This window comes from Pagrus major, chromosome 2 (genome assembly GCF_040436345.1).
Source record: "Pagrus major chromosome 2, Pma_NU_1.0".
Taxonomy (NCBI): domain Eukaryota; kingdom Metazoa; phylum Chordata; class Actinopteri; order Spariformes; family Sparidae; genus Pagrus; species Pagrus major.
This window is the reverse complement of record NC_133216.1, coordinates 6,189,968-6,214,804: the sequence shown is the minus strand read 5'-3', so window position 1 is coordinate 6,214,804 and position 24,837 is coordinate 6,189,968. Positions and strand designations below refer to the sequence as shown.

The following is a 24,837-nucleotide window of genomic DNA, read 5'->3' as shown; positions in this document are numbered from 1 at the left end:
GCTGCTAGCGTTAGCTGCTAACTTGGCTCGTCAGGTCCTTTTTAGCTAACGTTCAAACTCAGTCAACCATTTTCAGGGCGAAGATGAAGTTGCAAAGGAAATACGCGAATCCACATCGCAGCAACTTCTCCTCGAGAATGACGGACTCTTCGGTCGTTTGTAAAAGTGAGGAATAATCGAGCTAAGTTGTCACTTTTCTCGCTCTTTCACCTGAGTCTGTCTGTGTGTACAGTCCCTCCGTGTTAGCAACCGAGGACGCAGTTCCTTGACAACGGGGACTTGTGATGGTTGTACCCGCAATGTCCAGCAGAGGGCGCAGGGCTCAACACATGCAGGCGGCCTTCAGGTACACCTGGAAGTGTCGTAATACTGATCAACAGCAGAGTATAGATGGAAACAAAGAGCTAAAAACAAATAACAACAACAACAACGGTTAAACATAATCACAATCACCAATGCTGGTTTGAAGTTAAATTTTGCTTGATGACCACTGACTGACATTAAATTAGTGCTCGTCTTTCTTTTTGCGCTCTTACATGTAAATCGGCATATAAAGAAAAAGGCCTACAATGTAGGCTCCTGTAAATATACAGATGTATAAGATATTATTAAGATAAGATTGAGCTTTGTTAATCCAGAAGGAAATCCTTGTGCCAGACTGCTCAAAATTACACAAACATACGAATAAAAAACAAAACTAAAATTAAAAACACAATAGAGCAATCGTAAAAATGTGTAAAAGAAGCAAATACACCTTCATTTTAAACGGTTTGCAAGCACATAATTGTCTAATTGTCTTGAAGAGGCTTGTTTTTGCACAGCCTAGGCTATATCTGCTCATGAATGATGCCTCATAAAATATAAAGGCACACGTGTCGTTATCACATGTTACATTTGATGGCACCTTGAGTTAAGAGGATTTAGGAAAATCTGCTTTTTACAGATTGTTTATGCCACTGCATCCAATCTATTTTCAGTGTGTCAAACACCATATAGAGCATTAGTGCTGCCTGCAGCCTGCACACCAACAATTACAAATAGTTCCTAAGAAAATAATCCCTTAGCTGTGCCTCAGTTTATGACACAACCAGGTAGGTCAATGCAATCCTCTATTAGTTTGACATAGTGCTTCAGTGTCTTGCTTTTTGGGCTTACCGGTCATACTACATAAAATTAAGAAAGTAAAATTGAGATATAAACAGTTAACTCCACAACAGGACCTGACAACAAATGCTAACATCATATAATATACAAGATACCTTTAAAGCAGCTAGAAAACCGCCCACTGGGCGTGGAGAGGCAGCACGTACCGTCAGCATCCAGACTCAAGGTGGGACGCAGGGTGAGAGTCACACTCACAGGTGGTCGGCCGGCTGACATGTGTGGAACATAGGCTACACGAGGTGCATGTGGCCGCCTTTGGACGTAATTTTGGGTCGACTTGATATGAAAGTGAGGTCGTTTGGGACATCAGTGTTCTGAGAGGTGAGTGGACCCTCCTGACTTTTCATATTGCTGTGAAACATATATAATACATACTGCAGATGACATGTTTGGTAAGGCTTCTATGGAAAAAGCTTCAGGCCCATGATGTAGGAAAGGAGCCCACTTTAAGAGACTATTACTCAGTGATCTCATCCTGCAGTGTTGTGCCTGCCCTTGTCATGTAGCATCTTAAATGATGTCTATCTCTCTGAGATGTGACACAGATTTCTTTTTTCAGTTACTAGAAATGTTAACATCACATGCACATACACACAAATCACCTAATGACGTCAGCGGCAGAAGAAGCTTATCTGTCACACAGTACATCATTAAAGTAGTGCAGGAAGTGCCAGTGTTGTAATCCATCATGCCAACAGCTGCCTGTCATGCTGAAGAAGAGCAGCAGAACAAAAACAGCAAGGCATTCTCTGAAATCCATGCAGGTAAATCCACACAGAGCAGCTACCTATGCCTTTTTAAACCCCCAAAACTTGTCATAAAAATGTCATGTTGTGATCATACCAGTTCTTTTTTAGTTTTTTGCACATTCTGGCTGATCAACATGACATAGTTTGAATTTTATCTTGTCTCAGCTGAGAGAGACTAGATGTCAAAGATGGATAGTTTGATGAATTCACTCTGTATTAAAACATATTCTGTACTCTGCCTGCACTCACCAGGTTGTTCAGTTGTGTAAAATCGTATTAACGCTAATTATGATTGAATGAAGGGATGTTGTCACCATCCATCATCATCTGTGCTGAAGTAATTAGCTCCTGAGATAACCACGTTATTCTAATGTAATTACTGGACAGAAAGAAGATTTACTTGTTTGACATTGACATAAAACATAATTAGCATTAAAAATAGTCTCTGTCATATGGTCATCGTAGGTCATAGTCTAATGAATGATCTTAACATTATACTTGAATCTGTAAATAAAAGTTTACTACTCGACCTACTGTCAAACACTTGATGACATTGTTGTATAATATTCCAGAAATGCAATATAAATTCATCCAACTATCAGACAGAGACTGAGTGGATGGACAGCACCAGGCATTGAAATGAAGGAGAGCAGATGATGAAGCTGTGGGTGGTGTCACACATGTAGTGAGAGTTATAATTCAGCAGGGACAAGCTGTCCACTGCACCCTGTTGTTCATTCACTTCTTAGGTCTTCTTGTCTCATTCCCAGAGACTTTTTGGAAATATAGATGGAGCTGATGCTCATTTACCTAAACAAGCTGACCACTGAAAATATTGTGTCTGCTTAGTAAGAAACTAACAGTAACTCCTACTAAATTTATATTTACGAAGATAAGGTATCAGCCATATAGTGTCATATGATCTAAAATATATTAATCTGTGTTTAGGTGGAGCAATGACGGAAGAGCCATGATGCTGCGGCCAGTCATGGCCAAACCCCGGAGACAAGCTTTACGGGGAGCTGGTTACCTGTCTCAAGCTCAGTCCTCCTCCTGCCTTTCCATGACAGAGGAGCTTTTCTTAGATGCTGCAGAATATGGTAACATTGCTGAAGTGAGGCGGATGCTAGATGAGCTGCCGGACCTCAATGTCAACTGTGTGAACTACATGGGCCAGAATGCATTGCAGCTGGCAGTTGCCAATGAGCATTTAGATGTGACAAAGCTCCTGCTTATGAAGAAAGACCTCGCTAGAATAGGAGATGCTTTGCTGTTAGCAATCAGTAAAGGCTACATCCGTATAGTGGAGGCCATACTGAGCCATGAGGCCTTTGTGGACAGTCAGAGGCTGACTAACAGTCCCAGTCAGGCCGAGACACATGATGACTTCTTTGCCTATGATGAGGATGGCACACGTTTCTCGCACGACATCACCCCCATCATCCTGGCCTCCCAGTGCCATGAGTATGAAATAGTGCATATACTTCTTACAAAGGGGGCCCGTATAGAGCGGCCCCATGACTACTTCTGCCAGTGCAGGACTTGCAGTGAGCAGCAAAAGCATGACTCATTTAGTCACTCACAATCCCGTATCCATGCGTATAAAGGTCTGGCCAGTCCAGCGTATCTGTCACTTTCCAATGAAGACCCTGTGATGGCGGCTCTGGAGCTGGGCAATGAGCTTGCAGTACTGGCCAACACTGAGAAGGAGTTCAAGGTACAGTTTTAAGAGGTCCAGTGTGAAGGATTTAGCAGCATCTAGAGCCAGCCTTTGGTACGTCTGCTCTGGGCTACTGTAGAAACATGCCGGTGCAACATGGCAGACTCCGTGGACGAGAACCAACTCCCTCTGTAGACAGGCTCATTCTAATGTAACAAAAAGATGATTCTTAGTTTCAGGTGGTTCTATACTCATGAAAACACAACATTATATTCCATTTCTACCAATATTGTATTATATTCCTGCTCTTAAAAAACCCTAAATCCGGCACACTGGACCCTTCAAGTGTTATTGATTTATTGAAGAGTTCAGAGACAACAGCTGTGCATCATGTTGAGGAAAAGATTACTATCTGCAGTTATGACAGGATTTTTACAGTTTGTGTTATAAGTGATTCATATAAAGAACAATGTTGCCATTGTGTGTTACAGAATGATTACCAGAAACTGTCCATGCAGTGTAAAGACTTTGTGGTGGGACTTCTGGATTTGTGTCGAAACACAGAGGAGGTGAAGGCCATCTTAAATGGAGACACTGAATTATGCCAAAGCTCTGAAACCTTCGGCAGACAAAACCTTATCAGGTTAAAACTTGCAATAAAATATGAAGTTAAAAAGGTAAGCATGTGAGAGGAACACTTTCATTGCCAGGATTAGAATTGATGTACTTGTGTTCATATTCGACCTTCAACAAATAATTCCTTCCACTTACGCTCCTTCTCTCAGTTTGTGGCACATCCAAACTGCCAACAACAGCTCCTCTCCATTTGGTATGAGAACTTGTATGGACTACGTCAGCAAACCACAGCAGTTAAAATCCTTCTTGTCCTTGGTGTAGCTGTTGGGTTGCCTGTCCTGGCCTTTATGTACTGGATAGCACCATCGAGTAAGGTTAGTCACAAAAAAAGTTAGACTTACATTTGGCATGACTCCAGTGTTGCACCTTGTCTGGTGCTGGATGTTTAAAAAGGACAATATTGCTAAAACATAAAATACGAAAACTTTATAAGGCAATAATATGTCATGGCTGTGGGTTTATCAGCTTGTTGTGGAGTTCTTCCAAAGTGATCAAACTAGATTAATGCAGCTTTAAATGACTTCAGTAACCTGTAAAATAATGTCACAAAACTTGAATGGTAAGTCTGTGTTTTAACTATGGTTGAACAACAACTGAAATATAATCAAAATCGCTATACGGCCAATTGCAGTATCAAAATTGCAGCAATTTTATGATAAAGGTAAAACATAAACACATAAAGCATTGTGGTACTGCAGAGATGCCCCAGCATACAAATTATATTCAAAATACCTAAGGAAACATACTTGTTTAGTACAGACCCCTGCAGAAATCATTATTATTTTAAAAATGTTTTGTCAATGAAAATGAAATGCAAAAATGACAATTCCCACTTAAAATTGTTTTTCACATTGCAATTACAATATATGTCAAAATAATCGCAATATGATTTTTTTTGCATATCGTTCAGCCCTAGTTTTAACATGCTGGCGCTTACTGCTATATAGAAGAAAGTTGGGTGTTTTAGTCTTGATTAATCTCTTTCTGTGTGTAAAGATGATATTCTGTTAGAGAAAATAATGTTAAACTGTATTCTTTTTGCCATTCCCTGACTTGTTTCAGTTAGGAAAACTTGTGTGTGGACCTTTCCTGAAGTTTGTGGCCCACGCAGCTTCCTTTATGATATTTCTTTGCCTGCTGGTCCTAAATGCAGCAGACCGGTTTGGAGGAACATCGCTGCTGCCTAACATGACCATCCACGATCATCCCTCACAGCTGTTTCGTATGAAAACCACCCCCTTCACCTGGATGGAGATTCTCATCATATCCTGGGTCATAGGTCAGGAGTTTAAACACACATCCCCCCAAATTCTCACACACATCTGAACTAGCTGTCAAATCTTTTTTTCTACTATGTTGGTATATCTTTTATTTATGTTAATTTATTCCTCTCCCATCTTTCTGACACTCAGTCCTGTCTCCTTCTCATAGTTTAAGTCAAGCTCCCACACTTTTTACAATTACATCATTCATGCAGGCGCATGCAGGGTCAAGGATATTGCAAGTCATTGAGGAGTTATAAATCCCCAAACATCTATCATGCTAGGAAATGGCCTGCATAGATAATTATGTATTCTTACCACATGTACCATAATAAATCAGACTTGTAATGACTTCCCAAAGTCAAGGTGACACTGTCACTTAGCTCTACAGGCGAGCCAGACAGCATTACTAAATCCTATGTGATAAGACTATCAATGCAAGCCTTATTTATCATGTTTATACATGTTCAAAATATATCAGCCATTATTTCATTTGACATTTGAGAGAGAAACACCATGACTGACAAAAAAATGTCTGATTTGTTTTCCCACAGGGAAGATATGGGAGGAATGTAAAGATATTTGGTCACAGGACATCCGGGAATACATCTCAGAACCCTGGAACCTTCTTGACTTTAGTATTTTGTCTATTTTTATGACCTCTTTCATTGCCAGATTAATGGCTTTCTGGCATGCATACTCTGCCCAGTGTTATGTTGACAAGCACTATACTGACCTGTCCAACATGACGTTGCCCTTTGAGATACAATATTTCCAGCTGGGTAAGTGTGGACTAAAGAATTCAGAATTAATGTTACGCCTAGTTGCATAAAGCACCGGTTCCCAACCTAGGGTTCTGACCCCCATTAGGGGTTGCCAAGGCTTCATGGGAGTTCATGAAGTCTTCTTTAGTTTCAGGTGTGTAAGAAAACTTCATAAAAAGTTCTCCAAAATATCAGCTAATCTGCTCAAAATTCAAATTCAGAATCACTTGTTTTACACAAACCTCCTGGACTTACTGCATTCATTATGTGGTATAATTGTTCAGTTTATCAGATGTTCTCGACGGTTATTGTTATGCAGTGAATATAATATGAACTGTACATTAAACATGTCACTTAATCAGGAGTCGTCAGCTTACTCAATGGTAGAAAGGGATCCCTTAAGGACAAAGGTTGGGAACCACTGGTGTAAAGTGTCCTGACTGACTGTTTTTGACTTTACGTACTTCACTTGATTTTCTGGCTAATTCATTATGAAAATGACTACACAATTTGACTAGCTGTAGCAGTTCTCTACACATTCAGTGATCTAAATGGAGTGAAAGTGTACTGACTGCAAACTGTCATGTTGGTTTACTTTCAGCTCGAGTCAACTGGATGCCCTCAGACCCGCAGCTTATTTCTGAAGGCCTCTATGCAATTGCAGTTGTGCTGAGTTTCTCTCGCATTGCATACATTCTGCCAGCCAATGAGAGCTTTGGGCCTTTGCAGATCTCTCTGGGAAGAACAGTAAAAGACATCTTTAAGTTCATGGTGATTTTCATAACAGTTTTTGTGGCTTTCATGGTGGGAATGTTCAATCTGTACTCATACTACCTCGGAGCCAAATACAACGATGCCTTTACAACGTGAGTGTCGACTGTAAACTGTTGCATTAACACAGACTCGAAGATGGCTAAATATTAGAGTAATACATTGGTTGCTCTACACTTGTTTAATTCACATCTCTCTATTCCTCCAGGCTCGAAGAGAGTTTCAAAACCTTATTTTGGGCCATCTTTGGCTTGTCAGAAGTGAAATCAGTGGTCATTAACATTGACCATAAGTTCATTGAGAATATTGGCTATGTTCTGTACGGGGTGTACAACATCATCATGGTGATTGTCCTGCTGAATATGCTCATTGCCATGTTCAACAGCTCCTTCCAGGAAATTGAGGTACGTCTTCAGCATCTACATTGCTAAATTACTCTTCCAGTTTGTGTCGTGTATAGCCTACTATGGGTGATAATGACCAATTAGCTGTAAGGTCCTGTAATGGTTTCTAAATTTAACATAATTTGGAAGTTGATTCATTTGATTAAATCTGTGAATATTCACCTGTTGCACATCAAATGTTTCTCCCCCCTCCTAACTGTTTCCCTTTCTGTTGGTGCAGGATGATGCTGACGTTGAGTGGAAGTTTGCCAGAGCTAAACTGTGGCTCTCGTACTTTGAGTATGGTGGCACACTGCCTGTGCCCTTCAACCTCGTACCCAACCCCACATCAGTCATTTCCTTCTTGCTGGGGATAAGGGAATTTCTTTGGGATGTACCTCAAGGCAAAGGCAAGGAAAATCCAAATGATGAGATGGAGCTTAACAAGGTGAGGAAGCAGCTGCTGACAAAAATTATATTTCAAGGGAAGGAAATTACCAAATTCATTCTCTTGAATGTGAATAGCAAGGTTGACCTATATTCTAACTGGTCTACAGGGCCCTCTTGTGTCACATTTAGGAGTTGCAGGTCTAAGTGTGTCCCTTACAAGCATGTTTTAAAATAAGTATTAACTTTGCTTCATCTCTTTTTTCTTGTCTTCAATCTTAGTTGAGGCAACAGGAGGACCTGTGCGTGGAAGAATCACTTTGTCCAACCCGCCACCAAGTAAAGCAGCTTTCAGTGCTGATTAACCTGTTAATAACAGAGCTGTTTTTTTTGTTTTATACTCATAGACATGTGACCATAAATGATGCACTGTTAGTGACTTAGTGGGACTGTTGTACCTCATATCTGGAGGACACAATAAAAGTTCCATCAAAAATAAAAGTTCTGTCTTTTTCTGCTCAGCCTCATGCTGATGGAAAGTTGGGTGAAGTTTCATTGTCCACAAAACATTTCTGGAGCTTCACAGCAAAACAGGATTACAGCATTATCTTAAACACCTGAAGTAGATTGGGACTTGTTTTAAAACATAAAAAAAAGCCTCCGCTCAGCTCGACTGGCATAATTCAAAGACTCCTGAAGCCACGAGACCCCAAATTGATTTGAAAAGACATTATTTACACTCTTTTTTAAGTCAAATCTTTAATGTAGATGCAAAGCTAAAAGTGTGTCAGTATCAGTCAAATCATAAATATAATCAAACAAGCTCACTGAATTAATAAGACAGCTGCTCTTCTTTTTCTATTTTCGGTACAGTTGTGATTTTTTAAGAACAAATAACTGATCAGTTCGGGACTCTAACCTTCTATTCTTTATCACAGAAGATAATGAATCGCCTCATCAAAAGATACATCTTAAAAGCGCAGAGAGATAAAGACAATGATGAAGTGAATGAAGGTGAGTAGAGCAGGTCTTCTGGACACAGTGCTTTTCATGTCTGGATCACATAATTACAAAACCTCATTTGATGCTGTTTCACTTACTGTCCCACAGGTGAACTGAAAGAGATCAAACAGGACATCTCCAGTCTGCGCTATGAGCTGCTGGAAAGGGGGAACCAGGACATGGAGACACTGGCAAAGCTCATCAGGCAACTGGGAGAAGTCATGAACATTCACCAGAGAGAAGAGCAGAAGAGTTAGCTGGCTATACTTTCTTAAAGAATGTAGATATTAGACATGTATTAACTGGACTTGCTACACTTTTTAAGTCATTCAGTCAGGGTCAAAGGGCCCTTATGCACCGACTTAACACACATTTTTGGACAAAAACTGAAACATTTATATTCTGTATTTTAAATATAATAATATTGTTAACATCCTTTATTTTTTTCCTTAGTGTAGATGTATCACTTTGGGAGTAGAAGTCATTAAATACTTCTTGTCCCTGTCCATGTTTGTGTACAGTTTACATGGTCGCACTCTGTTACGTATGCTAATATGCACCACTGACTGCTGATTTTTAGACTTTGATTTAGAGATGATTTTTCCATCTGGAGTAAAAGCAGTTTAAGATAATAAAAAAATGGTTGATAAGTCAGATATAACATAAAAATAAATGAAAGCTTGTTTGTAATGACTGTCCTCACAGCTTTCTGTTAATCTCAAGTTATGAGATAATCGTTTTTTTCAGTAACCTTAAAATTATCCAGCAGGACTCCAGTTTAATACAAGACCATTAACTTTTGATTTTTTTATGTTGTGTGTAATGAAAATGTTGATCACTTAAGCATAATGTTTAATGGATATAATTAAAGGATTATCTTCACCTCATGGACTTTATGGGTTTTTTAAATGGTCACAGCAGATGCTGTTATTCTCTTCCACACATTCTGTGAAGCAAGACAAATGTCTAAGAATAGTCTGACCTGTCATGTAGACACAGCTCATCTCCCACTAAAGTCAGGCCAGGTGAGTAAAAGCTACCACCAGACTTGAGCTGTCAAGTCCCTGAACAGAGCTATTATGAGGCCTTTATACTCGATTGCACAAGAGTTAAAAGCTTTTGGTTGCCACTGTGAAACATGAGCATCACAGTTGCTTGTTGCAAAGTTGTAATCACATTTACAGATTACAACTTTGTCGTAAAGCCAGGCCATTACAGCATTTTGAAAGCACATCATGAAGATAGGAATGAAAAACACTTATCCAAGAACTATGTAGGCCACAGCCAGAGAATCCCCTCTGATATCAAACAGATGACGCAGGAGAAAGGGGCCAAGGTCTGTGTGTGCATCACAACTACAAGCATCAACAACATCTTCCCTCAGCTGATTAACTGGAATAGCAAACCCTCTCTGTTATCTAATTAGGATAACAGAAATGTAAATTACATGAAAGGAGATTAGGATGCTGTCATGACTCCTTAAGAAATATAGAGCACCACCACACAGACGATGCATAAGTAAATACTCTTTACTTGATCAAATGCAGTTCATGTGCATTTATCCAATACAAAGCAAAAACATTAAGTCTGAATTGAGAAGCAGCCACAAAAATAGATGCAAATGTGCAGAGATTTGAAAATGAAACTAACAGAAACATTAAGAGTTTTATTTTTACACCTTCGGCTTTACATAATTTAAGTTACTTGCACACTGTAAAAAGTCATTACAGAATTTAGTGGAAAGAACGTATCTTTTCTAATTAACTCAGCATACATACACACGTTTCATTTGTTTCAAGTTGATAAAACTTAAAGTTTATAGCTTTTTATTTTCAGACCACTTCTGAACTTGAACTGACAACATGAGTTCTTTTAACTTGAAGTCTTTTGACTTTAAATGATGAGTTGGATGAATGTAATGTACACGTATATGATTAGCATAATGGCAGACTTCTGTCCTGAGACCCTTCTTTGTTATAGTTTGAAGAAAACATATTGAAACTTGCTGCATGTCTTTAATACATTTTGAGATTTTGACAGTAGGGCTGGTGGATGATTGTGAATGAGTTGAGGGATAATTATGAACTTAATGACAGCATTGTAGTATCATTGTCTCATCTCCCATGAGCACCTCCTTTCCAATATTTGGCCAAAAATGTCACCATGTTGTAACTACCTCATTCGTGAACAGCAGGGAGGAGACTAATGGCCCTTGAAATTGAAGTGATCCATCGTCCAGTCTTCTCATTGGCTGGCCAATTTTCTATAAATGTGCTGTAAGGGAAGTGTTACTCCATACTTTGTCATCCTTTAGAGGATTGGCTTTTTAGCTTAATGATCCATTCAACTTTGAAACATGACATCACAACCCGAACAAATAAATATAGTAGTAGGCTAATTAACTTAAATATGTATGGTTCAATTTGTAAATGCGCACCTTTAATGCCTCGTCATCATTATGCTAAAAGTTGTTTTTCTTCTCTGAGCAGCTGTTAAATTTTATGGAGTAGACTCTTGTGTGAAAGAAAGGCGAAGTCACAGCCTTCCCCGAAGAGGAGGAGGACCACAGGAAAGTCTCTGAGCTACAACTTATCACACACCGTCCAGCCCTCTGGCGCACTCCACTCTCTGCAGTGCGCGTCGCGGTTCAGAAAATGGAAAGTGAAATAAACGAAAGGATGAGCGCCATCAGTACTTCGATCGCTGATTCCACCGATACAAGAGTAAGCAACTTGATTGAAGCTGGGTACAGTAATACTAAATTATCTAGCGACTCACAGTCTCTTACTTGCATGTCCTCCTCCTTGCGTAATTTTGGAAACACTGGCACACTGATCCACGGTCTGAATTCAAGCGGCGATGGCGCAGTTTTCAAAGACTGTGACATACTCGATGGTTCACTTGTTGCAAAACACTTTTATGCACGCAGTGAATATCTGAAGTGTGAAAGTGTGCCTTGGGCAGATTTTGTAAACGTCCAGGCGACGAATGTGGCCCCATCCGAAAGTTTACCAGGCGCAAGTTTAAGCCTCTCCTCGACAACCGGAGCGTGTAAATTCATCAAAGATGAAAAGGAGCCTTCTGTGATTATGGATACACCCTGTCCCACCTTTGATCCATCATCGGAGATACCTGCTCTTGACAGCTGCTGTGAGACCAACAGGAAGCAGCAGCTGGGGCTTAGCGACAGGGAGTCGACAAGCTTCACGCCGGCCGCTCTCGGCCCTCGACCGGGGCTGGAGGGATCTCCAAACTTTCTGATCGACCTGAACCAATCAGAGCAGCAGCCGGCGCTCAGCCAGGTGAGGACAGACTCCAGGTGTGGTTTATCCGGGAAGGCTGTCATCAGCTTTGATTCAAACAGGCACACAGCCCCGCAACTGGCGATGTACAAGAACGAGGTTCCCCGTTGGCAGGTGCAGACGTCTCAGGCTGAGCCTCAGTACTGGGTCCAGTCCGCAGCGTTGACCGAGGACCCGTTCACACACAGCGGCTATGATGGGATCCAGAGCCAGTCCCTGTCTCAGAGGAACCCATCACCCTTCTCTGCATTCCTCGGGTAATAGTAAACTACTACAACATTCAACCTTAAGTCATTGTCGAGATGAAATATAAAGTTCCATCTGACTGTTTTTATCATAACGTTAACTTATGCTTCAATGTGTGACAGCTGGAGTTTAAAGATGGAAAGTAGACAACAGTTGTGTTAGAACATTCGCCCACATAAATGTATGATCAGATAGTAATTAAAGATAAGTGTTTGAACAAAGTATTTTCCAGTACAACTAACTGTCTGACTCACTCAGGATGTTTCTGAGTCTGAGAAAGTGGAACAAACAAACTCCCATTTGGTTTTGGTTTTGGCACTTCGGGGAATCAGAAAGTTTCATAAAATAGCACCTTCAAAACCATTAATCTTTTTTTTTTCTCTCTTCACTTGTACATCTTAACATAAAATCAGGGTCCCTTAGTATTATCTTACCTGGCAAACACAGAGAGAAGCATCTTGAAAAAGCTTTAAAAGCCAATCACTCATGTCAGAGCAGAATGCTTAGTCAAGCAATAATCAGCTCTTGCCTTTCCTCACAAAATAATTAAACTCAGATGTTTTACCTCTTAATGTTTCCTACTCCATACACCTTTTCACCATGATGTGGAAAGTAAGTTTTAAAATGACAGTTTTCAGCTTGAAGACAGAAGGTCCGGTCAGATTTTTATAAATGAATTTAGCTCAATCAGTGTGTGTTTTTTCTTTATCCAGTTTGCCACCTCAGAGAATGTGCATGATCTGTGGTGACGAGGCATCTGGTTGCCACTATGGAGTCTTAACCTGTGGGAGCTGTAAAGTCTTTTTTAAAAGAGCAGTTGAAGGTGAGTTATTTGATCTTTTTCCGGGCTGTTATCCGGTGCTTATTCACAAAATCATTTCAAGTATAAGTTCTTGTTTTTAATTTGCTTTTTTACTTGTTTTCTGTCAAATATTGTCCTAGCCAAATAAATACTGTACTGGGGCTGTTATGAAAGGGAAAAACCTGAGACATTAGTTATAACAGACAGTTTGACTGCCTTTTTCAGGCTTTCAGGCATCCCTCTTTGGTTTAATTCTCCCAACTTAATTTTACCCTGGGTCACTGTGTCTTTTTTCTCTTGTCTGTGTTCTGCTGGTTCATGTTCCCTGTTGTTACTATATTCCATTGTACACACATATATAATACTTGATTTTTAGGGTGCCTGCAGATGAAAAAATGCCTACTATGCTACCTCATTAAGTTTTTTATGTATATCAGTGGGTATTGTTCAGTACAAATTAACAAAACGATGAAAAATGAAACACTAAATGAGGGGTTACAGGCTGTAAAGGGGAGCTACCTTGTTAAATTTGACTGACCTTCTATGGTAGTTGTTAAAGGTCATTAGCAACAGTATCACACTGACCAGTGTTCACCGTGTTCTTCATCTTGAACGTTTTTCTTGTTATCTTGTAATGCGAGATATGTAAGAGCCACTATGTCTCACTTTGGCCATGTCACTCTGTCCTCACAGCCTTGCCTCTATCTAATTTTCTTCTTTAGACGTCTCCTCAGAGTGCTGCCTTAGTGTCTAGGAGAAGCTCTGTTAATAGTCGAGAGCCCTTCAACATGTTTCTCCTCATTATGTGCCTCTCCTCCTTCTTACATGTTTGAAAACCAAGCGCTGTTAAAATTGTGTGCATTGTCTGTACCCTTTCACTCAACAGGCCATCATAGTTATCTCTGCGCTGGGCGAAATGACTGCATTGTGGACAAAATCCGAAGGAAAAATTGCCCTGCGTGTCGTCTCCGAAAGTGCTATCAAGCTGGAATGATGCTCGGAGGTACCATTTGGTTGGGTTTCTTTTTGTATGGGATTAAGGTAGAAATAAATCAATTGGCCATGTAGCACCAAGTCACAATGTGAAATCATGATAAGCATCAAAGAGTGTTAAAAGTGCTAAGATCAGTAGACAGACATTTACGAAATTCAATTTAACTAGATCCTTTTGTAAGCAGAGATATTAAACCTCATTTTTTCAAATGTAGGTTTGAGCAATTTTACCACTCAAATTGTGAATTTACCTAGTATAGAAAGAAAGACACTGAATCTCTGTGATGTGTTATGAGCACAAATCTAACCTGGCCTTGTATTCATGTCACAGGCAGGAAGTTGAAGCGTTTTGGGGCATTGAAAGCCTTGGGTTTGGCCCCGTCCCTGATGTTCCAGTCTCACTTGGCCATGTCCAGCGACAATCAGGCCTTGAACTCCATGTCTTGCATACCAGGCATCCGTGAGGTGCAGTTCTCCCAGCAGATCATCAATATCCTAGAAAACATTGAACCGGAGGTCATGTACTCGGGTTACGACAACAGCCAGCCAGAGGTTGCCCATCTCCTACTCAACAGTCTCAACAGGCTGTGCGAGAAACAGCTGCTGTGGATCGTCAAGTGGTCCAAGTCTCTGCCAGGTAACGGCTCTCTGCAGCTCAGGGTCACCACAGTTGTCGCCATGGGGACCTACTGGCAGGCCTCGCTGAAGGTCTCAGCCTGAAACACTGACTCAGAGAAAAAAACCCTTGTAATGACATGAATACTGGATATGACAGAAGTTACTCCAAGTTGTATAAAATCATTTGATTGTCACAGGAAATGTTAAAATAAGAGGATTATGGGTATGATGGTATATGCTAAAAAAACCCACAAAGGAGCAAGAGACTGACAAATTAAATTTTCTCTAATGTAGGATTATATTTTTCTTTCAAGGGTTTCGCAATCTTCATATCACAGATCAGATGACCCTCATCCAGTACTCGTGGATGAACCTGATGGTGTTCGCTCTTGGGTGGCGCTCCTTTCAGAACGTCAGCAGTGAATATTTATTCTTTGCACCTGATCTGGTCCTGAGTCAGTAAGTAATCGCCATCACACAGGCAATTTGACAAGTTGATTGTAAATGAAGAGCTGTAGAAATGACACTGATACAATGATTCACAAAGCAATGATTTTGGATGAAAAAGAGGCTCACAATTGTTCAGAAACATTAATCATTTTATGTTTTTTTGTCTGTCAGGGAGCAAATGAGGAGATCTCCAATTTATGACCTCTGCCTGGCGATACAATTTATCCCCCAGGAGTTTGCAAATCTTCAAGTAACCCGTGAGGAATTTCTCTGCATGAAAGCCATAATACTACTCAACACAGGTAAGAGACAGGCGACTTTCTGAATCAGACCTGATACTCACTTTTTTACCTTATGTTGACCTTCATTTTTGTATTTACTGCACGAGGTACAGTATACAGTGTTGCAAACAGAGATGTGAAGCTTCGATGGCCATTTACTGTAGAGCCACACAATAAAGGGAGTGTTGTACGGGGTGACTGGACCTTGAAAAAGATCTATGTAGCGGCTGCTATGAAGTCCTAGTTTTACACTGACTGGAAATCATTATTTTCAATAGCAGCATGTTACTTCTAAAACCACCACTGTTTTTGTGTTTTTGTTTTTGTTTTACTACATTTAAAGGTGCAGTGTGACATTTTAGGGGGCTTTAGGAGGCTCTATTGACAGAGGTAATATATTAGTCATACTTTTGTTTTCATTAGTGTACAATCACCTGGAACTGAGAGTCGTGTTTTCATGAGTCTTTAATACCTACAGAAGGAAGTAAAAATAATTACCCACTGTTTTATAGCCGCTTCTTATGGGAAAAAGTCTTTTTGGGCCCCTGTGCATCACATGATGTTGTTATTGCATGGTTTGGTCATTTTGTCAAATTGGCTTCTAAGCATGGTGCTCTTCCTGCGGGCTTGCTTCCATGGAGTCTGCCATGTTTCTACAATAACCCTGAATGAAGAAATGATTGTTTGAAATTATTTTTCCCGTCTGCTCTCAGTGCCTCTTGAAGGACTCAAAAGTCAGGGAGCATTTGAAGAGATGAGACAAAACTACGTCCGGGAGCTGACCAAGGCTATCCACGCCAGGGAGAAGGGCTTGGTGGCCAGCTCACAGCGGTTCTACCACCTCACCAAACTGATGGACGCCATGCATGAGGTCAGTACAGCATTAATTCATGTCTTAATCTGGGTGCGAATTTAATGAGAACCAAGACAAACATGAATGTCTCCTTTCTTACAGATAGTGAAGAAGGTCAACCTGTTCTGTCTGACCACCTTCATCCAGGCAGACGCCATGAAAGTGGAGTTTCCAGAGATGATGTCAGAGGTCATTGCCTCCCAGCTTCCGAAGGTCCTGGCCGGCATGGTGAGGCCCCTCTTGTTCCACACCAAGTGACGATTCCAGCACAGACATCACATCTCTGCGGAGACATCCTGTGACTGGATTCCTGACATGTCAATTACTGGATTTTCACAGCCTTTGCTTTTGTAGTCAGTCATTATTTCTTTGGCAAATTGCATCGAATGGTGTTAAGCTCTTCTACTTCATGCGGTGAAACATGTTCCTTAAAGAATGTATTTTAGTACAGAACTCCCATGAATATAATAAATTCAGAGGCATCAATCAGTAAAGCTCAATAAAGGTATTGGGAACCACTAGAGACACTAGAGACTGATATTTTTTTTACTGAAACTATGAAAATTTAGTGTTCATCATCAACATTTTATTCTTAATAAAAGAAAAATTTAGGAGAAACTGACACCACCCACTCAAACTAATGATGAAATTATTTAAGGGTAAGCTGCGGAGTGACTCACTGCACCTACTTCAGGGAGGAGAAGATAACGATCTTTGAAATATTTGTGGAAAAACAAACAAAACAAATAACTTACTGTGAGCTTATGTTGATTAGAAATAACTCAAAAGGCACACATCTCTGCCAGGGATGCACAATGCTCTAAATGTGTTTTCTCATAATAACACTTTTAATCTAGATCTGCATCTAAATACACACAACTACAGATGTTAATGGGATGCATGTAACAGAAAGTTTTAATTCAAGTCAGTACAGTAGAAAAAAATAGAAACAAGTTTTTAAAAAAAAAAACTCATTTCACAATGTTAAAATATGTGGATCAACATAAAAAAATGTAAAAACAATTCCAAGACAAAGAAGTTGGACCACAGCTGTAATAAATCACACTGTTTATTTTTAGACATGTTTATGCACTGTCAAGATACAGTAGATGATTGCAAGGAAACAAGCTTGCCATATAAAAAAAAGGATGCGAAATGTTACATATTCAGGATATGAGTATCATTTCCGTGATATGCCCCTGCATATTCGGACTGTAAGGGAGTGTTATCCCGGCATCAAGGCCACCTTGCATTCTTAAACATGTAAATGGAAAAGAACATCGTGATCTTGGCAATATCTCAAATACCTTCCCAAATACATTTTCGGGCACCAGAGAAAGTTTTAACCTTGGAGTAATTTCTCATTTTTGTAATAACTGAGGAGTGAACAGGCTGTTGATTAGTTTCTTTCTTTTATCTTTTTCTGAAAATGTATCACTGAAGCTACCTTTTTAGATAATTATTGACTTTGTACTATTGAAATGTTTATTACTGTAACAGTAACAGAAAATTAAATATTAAAAGGCATCTATAACATAATATAATCTGATACATGTCTAGCTGTCATTACTAGTACACCAGTGTACCAGTGACTACAGTACCACAACAGGTATTGAAGGTGAAGGCTCCACCTCATGAACATAGCATTCATATCATTATAAAAACACAATTTTACATACAGCATATATCTGAAGCGATAATTTATAGTAATTAACAGTTACAAGGAGTGAATATTTTTGATTAGCAATTTCAGAAGAACTCATAAGCGTTAAAGTACAGTATAGTACTGTGTAGCTATCCAGAAAGTGCACTGCAGCAGTGAGCAGTTTCAGTGGATGAACAATGATCACAGGCCATAAAAACATGAAAGTTAAGGTGCAAACCCATTAAGCTTTTTCTACTAGATTCTAATAGATTAGACAAGTTTCCTTATTTTAAATCACAGTTTTTTTTCTCAATTACAGTTAATAAAAAATGTTTATGAGACTACAGTTTTCCATTAGCAACTGTTGTGTTGATATTACAGGATGATATATTTCTGAGAAGAAATCTTGTTAAATGGGATGCGATTGTTTTGTGATTCTGTTGGCTAATACTGGGATTAAAAACATCAGTGCAGTCGATGGGTATTATATATTTACATCTAACAATAATATCATAATTATTTCTTCCTAACATCTAAATCTCTGCAGATTCTCCAAACAAACCAAAGGAGGTATATTTTTGGCCTTTGTACTTCTGGGTCTGTTCAAGCAATTACTGCTGCAGAAATGTCAGTCACCCGCAATAACAGGAAAACTCAGTCAACCACATGGTGCTTTTTTTTTTTTTCCATGGATACCATGAAAAAGATGCAATGTTTACCAGTTTGTTAGAGGAAGACAACATAATTCTCAGGGATTAAACCTGTTCTTCCTTCATACGTTGCCTGGAGCCAGCCTGGTTCAACAGAACGGTAGACTACAGGACAAAAACAGAAAGAGAAATGATCTTTTAGTTGAAGACAGGAGAGAAGCAGACTCTTGATCTTATAGAGACCTCCCCCCAAATTTTATTAAGCATCAGGGGAAATGGCTAATATAAAAGGATTCAAGTTGAATTTTAGAGAAATAAAGGTCAGGACGGTACCATCAGCAAGTTTGTTTATTTTCCCAACATAAATTATATTTTTTTCCGGTCATCCACGCCCCCGCTGCAGTGGCAGTTTGAGAAACACTGATCAAGTGTAACCTGATTAGAATCACTGAGCCTGTATTTGGTAACAATTTTTCTCAGACTCAGTGAGTGGAAGGAAAAAAAAAGAAAGGATAAAAGATTTTAGGCAGAAAAAAACAAACACTTGACAGCAACTTGGGGTCAGGGTACTCTTTAAAGTCAGTCCCTACAGAGTATTTTAGCATGCTTGAAACAGGACGCCTCACTTTACTTATTGTATAAACCACAAAAACAACAAGATTAATCATTGCTGAGATGCATCAAAATTAAGGGTAACAGCTTTAAAAATGATCAGCTACAACCATCTGGCACAGATATGCTGAATAAGGCTGGGGAGAGAAAACCCTGTTAATGTAGAGAGCAATAAAACTGCTCTGCCTGCTGGTAAGTGGTAGGGAGCGTTTGTTGACGTTTTTGCGTTTGGCTGCTGGCTCTGCTGGCTCTGTTAACAGGGAACAGGCACTGGTGCCGTCAATCTCTAGGTTACAGTGACCTGTCTGCAATGGTCGAGGGCCAAGTCATCTCTTCATGGAAAAGGCAAGAGGCAATAAAATATCCTGGGGCTGTTTAGCAATGCATAAGGGGGTGTCATGCTGGGAGCAAAATGATTTTATGCCTCCACATAACACTGGGAATTAGCCAAGTGTAGCTGTGTGCTGCCAGTACACACCAGATTGTCTGTGTACACTATCCAATGTCCTAACATCCTACGCAAGGAGGCATGCGTGATGTTCTGAGCACTTCTGCAGCAAAGTAACTGTCTGCTGAAGCATAAAATGTTTGCCTTGTGTCGTCTCTGCTCACCGTTTGAGAAGTGCGCCCCCTGGGGGAAGCTGAGCTCGTGGCTGTGCTCTGCCTCACACGAATACATCGCCTTGGCATCTCTACAAAGACAACAAAAACAGGCAATGTCATGGCAGAGATCAGAGTGGGATTAATTAGGAAAATCTGTGGTAGATGATGTCATATTTGTAAGGCACCTTCCAACGGGAACAGACTGGGGCGAAGAGGCATTTTCAAAAAGCAGTGCTCTGGCAGCAACCCTGAAACAACGTGAAAACAGATGCGATCACTTGACTTGATTGTATAAAGGATAGAATAAACAGCTGGAAAACAAAGTGTTTGGTAAATGATGTGATGATTTGGTAAACATATCCTGTGATCAGATGATCAGCGTAAGTAAAATACAAGTATAATCAGTTTTGATATATAATTATCGAATATAAACTATAGGTTACAACTAAACCAAAACAAGTCTGTTCACTTTCTCTTGGCCCCACCAGTGTTCCTCATTGTTTCAAATGAGGTGGAAGGCGCAACGACACAATACGGGAGGTTTCCTTCCTCTGGGTGGACTCAGCTTCAGCACAGCGCAGAATTGAATTAAACTATATAACAAGGCTGCACTTGACCCCGCACGCAACAACCTCGGAGTCAAGGGGACAACAGAGCCTAGGGCAAGCTGGGTGGGTTCTGTACAAGGAAACTACTTGAGAGACCGTGTGACTGGCTTCTCAGACATGACAAGTCAAACAATCTGTTTGTCCCGAGAGAACGAGTGCAGACTGCTGCTGCTGGGTCACATCAACCCCAGAGCAGGCAGAGCGTAATTAAAGCCAGCTCTCCCACCAGAGAGGAAAAGACATAAATCTCCAACACATACTCATCTGATCTTAGAGACCTCTCAATGCTCACTGCTCATATGTAGACGAGGCTGATGACTCAGAGGGGAGAGACAAAGAGACGGAGGAAGACGGAAAGAAATGTTGTTGACTTGTAGTTATTCCGTGGGGGTGCATGCAACTGCACACATACATGCACAGGGATGAGAGGACAGCACCAAATGTTATTTTCATAATTAATTAATCTGCCAGTTGTTGGTTTTGAATAATCAATGAATCGCTTTTGTCAAAAATGTCTTTACATTTTCTCAGAGCATTTTTGCTTGATAGATAACTACTATTATTTCATTAACAGAATTGATGTAAAAGGTGAATTTTGTAAAATATAGCCAGTATAATAATAATATATCATATTGCATATTAACAGAGTAAGTCACAACTGCTCCTTATGTGAGTTATCTTTGGCTGTAGTTAGCTGCTGTAAGCTAATTATCTCAGTTAGCCGTGGAGCTAGTGTCTCTTTTAGCTGACTGGACTCTGCCTGGTTTGCAACCTCTCATCAGGGGTGGAGTCACTGTGGGCCATTGGGCTCAGCTAACCTGGCTCATCTGCCTCCCAGTGAACACAGCGAGACACCAGACTTCAACAGGACAGCAGGTTATAATGAGCAAAATGATTAGCTTTTTAAAAACCCCTTACACTGAGCCAGGTCTTTGGTAGCCGTTGGTAACTGAGGTGTTCATCCTGCGGCGGATCACTTGTTTTGGCGGAAGGTCTGGGTGCTCACCAGGCTTTAAACTCTCTTTGGGCTCCAGTGTTGACAGACTTTGGACAGATCCAGAGCAGCTCCTGCGGCCTTGAGGGAGACATACAAATAATAACTCCTGTCTCCATGTAAATGACACCAAGACACGAAAGTTTGATACTAAAACAGCTCAAACTCTGCACAAACTAATTCAGGAAATGAGCCAAGTAAATAACATTTGAACGCTGCTGTTTATATAACGCTTATGTCAACTGTGTGCTGAATGTCTTTGGAAGTAGTGAGAGTCCGGGAGGAATAAGTTATGACAATAACACTATCCAGTTTATGAATTCTGTCCTGAAAATGACACTTTCATGAGGTTTCTTTCCACTTCATTACTGCAAGGGAAACAAAATCAATGATCTGATGACAGGCAAGCCTAAACTGGATTACTTGATGATTATACTACCTTCAGATATATGCAGTGATTTCAGAGAGGGAGCAGGTGAGCGGCTCAGCAGTGCTGGCCTGAGGTCAATGCGGCAGTGGGGGGCTTTTTTGGGGGCAGGAGACAGCCTGGGTGCGGTGCTGACAGAGGACAGGCTGAGAGCATCCTCTGACTCTCCATCTGTACGCCCTGCATCCTCCTTGGAGCTGGACTCTGGACTGCTGATACATACGGTGCTCCTGGGGCCATTTAAGAGCTGTGATGGCGTACGGTGGAGATCCAGGAGCGACTTGTCCTTGACTGGAGCAGAGGAAGCTGTTTTGGAGGAGGTATTCTGCTCAGAGGAGTGGGAGGACAAAGACTCCATGCTGCCCATGGGGGTGCTGCCTGGACTGCTGCTAAAAGTGTCACCTATGCAGGGACCAGAGAAGAGGCATACAAGGCCCTCATTAAAACCTGCTGAATGAGGAGGTAATTATGGTTATTAACAGCATAAAAAAACATTTCTCTGGAGAGATAACACTCATTTGAAAGGGTTATACTGGCTTTTCATTTTAAAATACTTGAAAAAATAACCAGCAAATATGAGGTGACTCTCACAGAAATGTTGTGAAACAGCGTGTGCAGGTGTCTGATTGATATTAAAGGCCACCAACAGGTTTTGAGACATTGTGGTGTGATGACCTGTGGTGGTAATCACTGCTTTGGTACTCACTTTCTGCATCTGCCAGGCAAAGTGTTGGGGTGTAGAGGCTGCGGGGCTTCCTGGGCCCCGTGGACAGACAGATGGCCCTACTCCTGCGAGAGCCAGGCCGACTCTGGGGTTGGGGCAGAGGCACATTGGGATCCGGAGGCTGGTGAAAGATCTGCAGGTCGCGAAAGGAGCACTGATCACTCAACACAATTACACAATCTGTGTATTTACCAATACAGACTGGTATTTAAACTGTGTTTTTAAAGTTTGTTATAAAAATATTTGAAGACACTCACTACCCAGTTTGGAGTTGGATGAAATTACGATCTATAGTGTGAGACCATCAGAGACTGAGCAAAAGATTTAATACCAATGAGCTATCTTTTTGTATATCTTGTTGCATTAAACCTGCAGCAAGGTATAATACAACCTGAGGTATGAACATTCAAACTGGGTCTCCAAAAACGTGTCAAAGGTTTCTTCATTAGTTTAGTTTATTATAGGTTCTGTAGCTAACGCTATGATGTCAGCCAGTCTTACCAGGGTCCAACGCAGTAATGGTCTGGTCAGATAGGTAACTTTATCTCTCATGTGCACTACTTGGTCAGAAAAATACTGTGGTTTCTTGCTATTTAAGACATTCATGAAGAAGATCAGAAGACTGGAAGCCATGACAGATTTCTTTTTATTTTAGTTAGTTTTTCTTAGCCAAATGACTGGACAGTCCTCGGGTGTAACAAAACTAAAGCTTAGATCACACGGTGGAGAGTGCTTGATGTTATGTACCTAGAATATTTCCCAGTAACGACAATGCTCTTAACCATTTTAGTCACAATATTATCAATGTGTTTGGTCCAAGTAAGCCTTGCATCCAACACAATGCTACAGTGCTTAATCAGAGGTATCAGAGGAGGTTTCCAGAAAATACAATATAACAAAACATATAGTATATCAATAATACAATATGAAGTTACATATATCACGATAGAAGACACTATAAATATTGTCTTCATGCAGTGTCAAGCTTTTTTTTGCCAGACTTAAAAAAAATGTGGCCACAAATCTGTTTTTGCTTGTGTTGAACGATGTTAGGATAAAAACTACTTATAAAAGTAAGAATTAAATGGGTTTAATGATGCAGGTAAAATTAAAAGCATATTGTACATCCAAAGCTAAACAATAAATTACCTTGACGAAGTTCTCAATGAGAATTTCCACCACAATGTTCTGGAACTTGATGTTCATCATGGCGGCCACAGTTTCCTCTTGTGACCGCATCAGCGTGGGCCCGAAGATGACACCCAGGTTGGAAACTGTCATCAGGTTCGACTGGTTTTGTGTGGAAACTCTGCATGTAGAAGAGACGTGTAAGATGCTGTTTTCTGCTGATACACCCATAATGGAAACTCTTAACCAGGTGTTGACAGTGTTGTTATTTATCAAACTCTGACAGTTTTAGAGACACCTGCAAATACATTAAGGTGTCCCCGCACTGTGATGACAATTTAATCAGTCTCAGCAATTTCTATCTCCTCTCATAGAGCTGTTCCTTTTTTAAAGGCTCATTACTTGAACACGTACGTGACAAGGTGTTTTATTAGTAGCTCCAGCATTTCCTTGTTCCTGTCTGGCAGCTTGTGAACCAGAGCATGGACAGCACACACCCTGTAGTTCTGGTCATCTGACTCTAAGGAAGGGCAAATGGATATAAGATGATCAAGAGGCTCATATACTTGAACAGAAACGGCAAAGCTGCCAATTATTGACTTTTGACACTATATCCAGAGGTGTAGAAATAAGAAAATGATTAACACATATTAGCACATATTAAACCAATTTAACTTCTCAATTTAACATAATATGAGAGCTACGTGATGCACATGGCATGAGTGTATTTTCTGAGATGGAAAGCCAATTTAATTGGTTCAATCTTTGCTCATTTCAGATCCCTACTGTCAGTGCCTGTATGCAGTGCCCATAATGCTATCTCACTTTCAAATGCAAATGTGCTATCTTCTGACACAAATACAATTTACTCATATACATCTTTGATTAAAATCATTTATACAGTCAACATAGGAATCACCAGTGGTGTATGTTTTGAATTTGACCAAGCTCTGCTCACTTTAAAAATCTCCCTTTCATGTTTAATAATAAAATGAAATGGAGCAGTTGGTAAAATATCTATTATATTATAGCGGTTAGTAACTTTTCACAACTTACTGACAGCCATGATAAAATCTTTGTGGAGCTTGAAGGTCATTAGAGGCTCAGAGAGACATCTGGTGAA

At 40.3% G+C, this 24,837-nt stretch overlaps 3 protein-coding genes across 7 annotated transcripts in view; 2 read left to right on the top strand and 1 right to left on the bottom strand.

Annotated features, from left to right (window-relative positions):
- Positions 1 to 299: 299 nt before the first annotated feature.
- trpc6b (transient receptor potential cation channel, subfamily C, member 6b) lies at positions 300 to 9,035 on the top strand. The gene is made up of 12 exons (XM_073485315.1): positions 300 to 346; positions 2,862 to 3,630; positions 4,065 to 4,250; positions 4,359 to 4,523; positions 5,272 to 5,488; positions 6,026 to 6,253; positions 6,837 to 7,101; positions 7,215 to 7,410; positions 7,631 to 7,837; positions 8,059 to 8,115; positions 8,715 to 8,790; positions 8,887 to 9,035. The coding sequence occupies exons 1-12, from the start codon at positions 300 to 302 to the stop codon at positions 9,033 to 9,035; spliced, it is 2,562 nt and encodes an 853-aa protein (XP_073341416.1).
- A 2,397-nt stretch (positions 9,036 to 11,432) lies between these two features.
- Positions 11,433 to 16,846, top strand: pgr (progesterone receptor). Of its 3 annotated transcripts, none has more exons than XM_073484520.1 (9): positions 11,433 to 11,524; positions 11,888 to 12,337; positions 13,040 to 13,149; positions 14,015 to 14,131; positions 14,453 to 14,758; positions 15,054 to 15,198; positions 15,361 to 15,491; positions 16,184 to 16,341; positions 16,426 to 16,846. In XM_073484520.1, the coding sequence occupies exons 1-9, from the start codon at positions 11,433 to 11,435 to the stop codon at positions 16,579 to 16,581; spliced, it is 1,665 nt and encodes a 554-aa protein (XP_073340621.1). In that variant the 3' UTR covers positions 16,582 to 16,846. The 3 variants fall into 3 exon arrangements, with proteins under 3 accessions (XP_073340621.1, XP_073340620.1, XP_073340619.1); XM_073484519.1 differs by having other exon boundaries at positions 11,433 to 11,986; positions 12,128 to 12,337; XM_073484518.1 differs by having other exon boundaries at positions 11,433 to 12,337.
- A 528-nt stretch (positions 16,847 to 17,374) lies between these two features.
- Positions 17,375 to 24,837, bottom strand: part of arhgap42b (Rho GTPase activating protein 42b) — a 69,651-nt gene continuing 62,188 nt past the window's right edge. For 2 of the 3 annotated variants that reach the window (XM_073485390.1, XM_073485396.1), the window contains 9 exons: positions 24,771 to 24,829; positions 24,129 to 24,234; positions 23,736 to 23,895; positions 22,569 to 22,719; positions 21,875 to 22,264; positions 21,360 to 21,516; positions 20,019 to 20,081; positions 19,843 to 19,922; positions 17,375 to 18,783 (listed from right to left, as the gene is read on the bottom strand). In XM_073485390.1, the coding sequence (XP_073341491.1) occupies positions 18,695 to 18,783; positions 19,843 to 19,922; positions 20,019 to 20,081; positions 21,360 to 21,516; positions 21,875 to 22,264; positions 22,569 to 22,719; positions 23,736 to 23,895; positions 24,129 to 24,234; positions 24,771 to 24,829 (1,255 nt within the window). In that variant the 3' untranslated portion in view covers positions 17,375 to 18,694. Of the gene's footprint in view, positions 18,784 to 19,842; positions 19,923 to 20,018; positions 20,082 to 21,359; positions 21,517 to 21,874; positions 22,277 to 22,568; positions 22,720 to 23,735; positions 23,896 to 24,128; positions 24,235 to 24,770; positions 24,830 to 24,837 lie in introns of all 3 variants that reach the window. The other variant, XM_073485383.1, reaches the window with a different exon arrangement.